The sequence below is a fragment of the Capsicum annuum genome, chromosome 1 (genome assembly GCF_002878395.1).
Source record: "Capsicum annuum cultivar UCD-10X-F1 chromosome 1, UCD10Xv1.1, whole genome shotgun sequence".
NCBI classification, from domain to species: domain Eukaryota; kingdom Viridiplantae; phylum Streptophyta; class Magnoliopsida; order Solanales; family Solanaceae; genus Capsicum; species Capsicum annuum.
Window position 1 is genome coordinate 250487539 of NC_061111.1, and position 7224 is coordinate 250494762.

Consider the following 7224-nt stretch of genomic DNA (forward strand, 5'->3'; position numbering starts at 1 on the left):
GTATGTCAGGCTTCAATGTTAAAATGTATAATCAAATGGGAGCTAAAACAAAAACAGAATACAAATTAACTTAAAACAATCGATAAATCAAATTGATAATACACATATCCTAATTATTAGTACTTTGTTTAGTATATGTTTTCAACTTATATATAATTAATAATATAAGAATTAGTTGTACCGTTAATTTGGTATTAAGGTGTGTAACTAATAAATGAAAATCTACTCGTAACTAATAAATGAAAATCTACTCTATTAGTAATGTAGTGGATTCTAATGCTTACATTAGCATAGTTAAAACATACAATTGCCTCCTTAAAACTATTTCTACATCCTTTCCGTCATATTTGTAAAGAATACATATTTGAAGGGGAGCTTGGGAGTAACTAGTAAAGTTGCTACGATGTGACCAAGAGGAGGTTCAAGCCTTGGAAATAGTCTCTAGCAGAAATGCAAGGTAAGACTGCGTACGATATACCCTTGTGATGGGGCCCTTCTCCAAAGAGCGGTAGCTTTATTGCACCGGACTGCCCTTTTTTTTGTCATATTTGTAAAGAATATTTTTTGGTAAAGAAATATTTCTTTTAGAAATTATGCAATGTATATTATTTTTAATAAACCAAATCAAATACAGCATAACTAATGCAAATATAGCTAATACAAATATTACCAATACACAATATTCTGATTTCTTCACTACTATTCTATACACCCTACCAAACGGCTCCTTATTGTTGATGAGAATAACAACGTACAACCATAACACTAGCACAAATATCTTAACGTACGTCAAGACAGCTTGCTAGGAAAGGGAAAAGAAATACAAACACACACATAATTGGAGTAGTAAGATATTTTATAATCTGGGATACTCAGAAGCTCCTTGATATTATTCATTGCTCTCTTTCTCTCGGCCGAAACGAGTCATGAAAGAATCTGCCTCGTATATCTTGACGAGACGAGATTGTGGCAAATGGCTCCAAATTAAAGGACATGTCACATGACTTGAATGTTTCACCAGTGTAAGGATTTGTCTTCTCATTACACCACTGGCAAGGAGTCCAACCACCACAATCACTGTTACTCCCACAATCATCGCCACAACTGCTTCCCGTAACTTGCACTACTTTTGATGTTCCACACATATCAACTGCACATACAATATAATTAAATTTTGAGTAAGTCACAATGGCCAATGTAAGAATCCAAAAATTATGGTTTTTTTTAAAATAAAATAATACTAATAATATTCGTAGGTGCACGTAGAATTAACATTGAGTTCACAAAAAAAAAAATTAAAAAAAAAAGAAAAGTTTAAAGTTGTGAACCAATAGTTATGGCCAAGAGAACAACGAAGAAGATTGCAAACTTTTTCACTGCAGCCATATTTGCAAACTGAACAACTACAACATAAGAATATTATTGTGTGGTCATTTCATTCATGGAAAGGATCGTATTTATAAGCCCCAAGGTGTCAATTAAATATTCATTTATTAATGGCCTTTCCCACTTTTAATTGTTAAATAAATCTCGGCCTCACATACTAGCGAAAATTGAAGGAAAACTGTCCTCTAAGTCTTGAACGATGGATTGGTGATATTGATCAACTTAAAGAATCAAACATAATTAGAAATTTGATTAAGTTAATTGTGAATTTGATTAATATTTTCAAAACTTTCTAGTCTTTTCAAAAATACAAATCATGTTAGGGTTTTTGCCCTGATTTTCTTATTATATTTAAGTTTTATTTTTTCTTAGAAGGAAAATAAAAGTTACCATAATTACTTTTACTTTTCCTGAAAGAAAAAATATAATTCTTTTTCATATTTGGCTAACCTCTTTCTTGGAGGAAAGATTTTTGACATCTATAAATAGAAGACCCCCTTCTCATACCACAACACAGTAGCATCCACAAGGTAATCGTTTAAGAATCTTGTTTAGGGGGAGATTTCTCTCCCAACAGTTTTATGTTTTCTTTAATATTAGTTTTAATACGTAGGCCAATTGGCCAAAATATATAATAATTTAATGCTTTATAGTATTATTTTCTTTGTTGTCTGAGTTATCGTCTCTATGATTTGCAAACTTTAAGCTTCCGCATGACGCCCTCTCGATTTCGAACCCAACAAGTGGTATCAAAGCCTACGGTTCAAAGATCCAGTGGTTTGGTAAAACGAGGTTGAAGACAAGTTTAAAGCGATTCAAATCAATTTGCAACAAATTTGATGATAATGAAGATATATGTCCAAAAACTACATGTGGAGACGATTGTCAATCATATTTTCAACAATTTTGTTGTTACATATTTGAAAATAAAGCTTACTTTTAACCTTACAAAGTGCTCCAATATTTTTAACCCGAAAAGGGCTCATATATTTTTAACTCCAAAAGCTCCATTTTTAAACATGTCAAGCAGCAATGATGAAGACTATATGAAGAACAAAGATCAAATATGTGAAGAAGGTGAATCAACCGAAGAAAATCAAGCCAAAAAGGGAGATTTGTTAGGGTTTTTGCCCTGATTTTCTTACTATATTTAAGTTTTACTTTTTCTTAGAAGGACAATAAAAGTTACCATAATTACTTTTATTTTTCCTGAAAGAAAAAATATAATTCTTTTCCATATTTGGCTAACCTCTTTCTTGGAGGAAAGATTTTTGACATCTATAAATAGAAGACCCCCTTCTCATACCACAACACAATAGCATCCACAAGGTAATCGTTTAAGAATCTTGTTTAGGGGGAGATTTTTCTCCCAACAGTTTTATATTTTCTTTAATATTAGTTTTAATATGTAGGCCAATTGGCCAAAATATATAATAATTTAATGCTTTACAGTATTGTTTTCTTTATCGTCTGAGTTATCGTCTCTATGGTTTGCAAACTTTAAGCTTCCGCATGACGCCCTCTCGATTTCGAACCCAACAAGTGGTATCAGAGCCTACGGTTCAATGATCGAGTGATTTGGTAAAACGAGGTTGAAGACAAGTTTAAAGCGGTTCAAATCAATTTGCAACAAATTTGATGATAATGAAGATATATATCCAAAAACTACATATGGAGACGATTGTCAATCATATTTTCAACAATTCTTTTGTTACATATTTGAAAATAAAGCTTACTTTTAACCCTACAAAGGGCTCCAATATTTTTAACCCGAAAAGGGCTTATATATTTTTAACCCCAAAAGCTCTATTTTTAAACATGTCAAGCAGCAGTGATGAAGACTATATGAAGAACAAAGATCAAATATGTGAAGAAGGCGAATCAATCGAAGAAAATCAAGCCAAAAAGGGGAGATTTGTTAGGGTTTTTGCCCTGATTTTCTTACTATATTTAAGTTTTACTTTTTCTTAGAAGGAAAATAAAAGTTACCATAATTACTTTTATTTTTCCGAAAGAAAAAATATAATTCTTTTCCATATTTGGCTAACCTCTTTCTTGGAGGAAAGGTTTTGGACATCTATAAATAGAAGACCCCTTCTCATACCACAACACAATAGCATCCACAAGGTAATCGTTTAAGAATCTTGTTTAGGGGGAGATTTTTCTCCCAACAGTTTTATATTTTCTTTAATATTAGTTTTAATATGTAGGCCAATTGGCCAAAATGTATAATAATTTAATGCTTTACAGTATTGTTTTCTTTGTCGTCTGAGTTATCGTCTCTATGGTTTGCAAACTTTAAGCTTCCGCATGACACCCTCTCGATTTCGAACCCAACAAATCAAACTAACCCAACCCACACCCCTCTTCAATCCAAATCAATCATCTCTCTCTCAAGAGATCGACAATTTCTCCCAACCAACAGTTCTGCAAATTTCTCCTTTCAATCCCCGGCGACTTCAACCTCCGACGATAAATAGTTGGATTTTTAGTTCCTTTTTGACTTCAACCATCAATCGACATGACAACCTTACTCTCCGGCCACAACAGCTTCGAATTTTTCATCTTTCCTTTTTTTCTTTCACAGGTAAAAACTTATGGTCTTTTTAGTTTTGAATAAAATAAGAAACTTGAGCCAACCTCTCTTCTAGTATTGGTTAACAATTTCAATATTTGTTGCTTTAATTTAAAATACGGTCTGAATAAAATCCTAATTTCTAGTATTTCTCCTCTTCTATTTTCGAAGTGAATTATGATTTTTTGTTGTTTGTTGCGTTTTTTTAAAGTTTGATTTTTGTTGTTTGTGTTTATACAAACAAAACACCGATTTTGGTGTTTTTCGTGTTGTGCCCGTTACTGGGTTTATTTGTTCTTATTCTTAGTAAAAATAGTGATATTGTTGTTATTTTGTTGAACAAAATTGTGCTACTATTTTTTCTCTACAACATATTATCTATCTGATGTAATATATTAACCCTCTGATACAACAAATAAACCATATGATGCAACAGATTAACCATATGATGCAATAGTTTAACCATTTGATGTAACAGATTAACCATATATTGCAATAGATTAACCATCTGATGCAACATATTTACCATAGGATGCAATAGAGGAACCATCAGATTAAAAATCTGATGCAACATATTAACCATCTGATGCAACGGAAGAACCATCGAATTAAAGATCTGATGCAACAGATGAACCTTTTGTTGGATAAAATCCTATCAACTATTCCAACAAAACATGTCCAAGACTTGATTTTTTCAACTGATCAGTCATCTATCGTGATAGATGACCCTTGTATTGGAAAAAAATCTAAACAATATTGACCATTGATAACTGTTCTAACAGAACACTCATATGTTACGAAAAATATGTGATTTGTTGTATAAACCATTTATCTGTCTCAACAGATGAGTGATATATTATGTATTATCACAACAGATTACTCAGCCATTGCTACAGGTTAGTTAACTGTTCCAACAGATCACTCGTATGTTGCAACTGATGTGTGATCTATTGCACAACCCATTTATTTGTCTCAATAGATGAGTGATATGTTTTGTATTACTCATCCGTTGCAACAGGTTAGTTAACTGTTACAAAAGATCACTCATATATTGCAACAGATGTGTGATCTGTTATATAGTCCATTCATCTGTCTCAACAGATAAGTGATATATTTTGTATTATCATAACAGATTACTCATCTGTTGTAATATATTAGTTAACTGTTCCAACAAATCACTCATATGTTGTAATAGATATGTGATCTGCTGTACAGACCATTCATTTATCTTAAAAGATGAGTGATATATTTTGTATTATTGTAATAGATTACTCATCTGTTGTAACAGGTTAGTTAATTATTCCAATAGATCATTCATATATTGCAACAGATATGTGATCTATTGCACCGACCATTTATTTGTCTCAACAGATGAGTGATATGTTTTATATTGTTGCAACAGATTACTCATCCGATGCAACAGGTTAGTTATTTGGTGCAACAAATAACCTACCTGGTGCAACAAATATGTGATTTGTTGGAACTGTTATTTTACTGTTTTGCATGTTAGATTTACTGCTATCCTTTTTAATGATGCATTAATCAACTTAATATATTTTTTATGTTTCTGTTAATTTTAGATAATATGGCTCTCAAAAGAATAAAAACCGAATGAAGTCCAAGTAAAGGAACAAGTGAAGCAGCTAGGCTACATCCACCACTCTATGAGCTTGCTTTACAAGCGTTATCTCAATCAGGAGCAGAATATGATGAACACAGGGAGGAGAAATATTTCAAAAGAGATGATCCAAATACTAATAGCCCTTCCACCAAAAAGTTGATCAAAACCTTTAGCATTGATCATTATCCTATGAGAATGCAGTGCGATGGTGCCACAGATTTAACGGGTGATTTCATGGTTAAGTCAGTCATGGGAAAATCTTTCAACACCTTTAAAAAAATACTTCGAGAATAAAAAATGGATGCTTATTGCAGAGACAGCTGCTTTGAGAAATATCTTGATTGCCGTAGGACAATAGTGCTCGTTTCCAAATGAAAATGGTATATGAACTTCTTAAGCATAGGTTAATGTATGAAAACAAAGATAAGATGGATGAGGTGTGGATAAATTATTGTGGCATGCCTGTTTGTTTTGGTTAGAAGGAGTTTGCCATAGTTACTGGACTAAAATGTTATCCTCTTTCTCCTTCTCAAGTTATACCTTTTCTAACCCCAAAAAAAGCACCCCGCACACCGAAAAAAGTCAAAGGCATGTCGATTGATCATGATGACCTGGTGTTCATTGTTGGTTCAAGCTTCAAAAATAAAAAGTTAATTGAAGCATTGAAAGGTAAAAGAATTTCAAAGAAGCACAAGTAATCATTGTGCTTGGTTTGATTTGTACATAATATTCTTTGGGCGAGAGACGTTAACAACTACATAAGCATTGGTTTAATAAAAATCTCCGAGGATCTTGGGGCGTTTAACAACTATCCTTGGGGTTATGAAAGCCTTCAAAATAACTGTCAAATATTCATTGACTCTGTTAGCGCCAAAGATAGTCAACTTATATAACTTTCCATGGGCTTTCAAGGTAAATGTTTCTTTTATTATGATATCATTTATTTTTTTTACTCAATAATGATTTTAATTTATTGGTGTTATTTTATAGGCTTGGGCGTTTGAAGCCATTCCTTATTTGAGATAATAAGTGAACTACCACGAAGAAATTTTCTATTCAAAAATCTTGAGATGGTTGTCGGTCAAAACTAATAAAAGTGCAAAAGTTCTTGATCTCTTCAACCCATGAAGGATGCAGTAAGTATAATTATAATTAAGTTTTTATTTTAATTAATGATTTTTTGAATGATCTAATCATCATTCTAATAAATGTATTGATTTATGTTAGATTGTGCATCCGTCGCTTGTTCTGACTAATCGAGAGTTGAAGATATCATTTTTTCTTACTTTACGGTCCGTGCAAACTTTATTGAAACCTAAGGTCAATGATAGAATAAAAATAAAATTATTTGGAGCAACAACCATTACAAGAAAAATAATTTTGGAGGGTGGGCTTGTTGTTGTTGATGGTCTTAGTGGTGATGGATCTGTTGGTGGTGGTAGTGGTGCTGTTGTTGGTGCTAATGATGCTCCTCTTGTAGTTTTTAAAACAAACCATTATGAGTATTATCATACTAGTTATACAGATTTTGCCTCTCCTAGCGAATGTTCTAAATGCAAATGTCAAGAATGCAAGACGAGATATGATGTAGTAATTAATGCATTAATTGCTTCTGTAAAAGAATTGACATCTAAGAGAGGTG

General features: G+C 32.3%; 1 protein-coding gene across 1 annotated transcript; it reads right to left on the minus strand.

The window, feature by feature from the left end:
- Positions 1-582: 582 nt before the first annotated feature.
- On the minus strand, positions 583-1471 carry LOC107857382 (fruit-specific protein). Its single transcript, XM_016702268.2, has 2 exons — positions 1329-1471; positions 583-1150 (listed from the first exon to the last, which is right to left on the minus strand). Exons 1-2 carry the CDS (start codon positions 1384-1386, stop codon positions 894-896), a joined length of 315 nt encoding a protein of 104 aa, XP_016557754.1. The 5' UTR covers positions 1387-1471; the 3' UTR covers positions 583-893.
- Positions 1472-7224: the final 5753 nt, after the last annotated feature.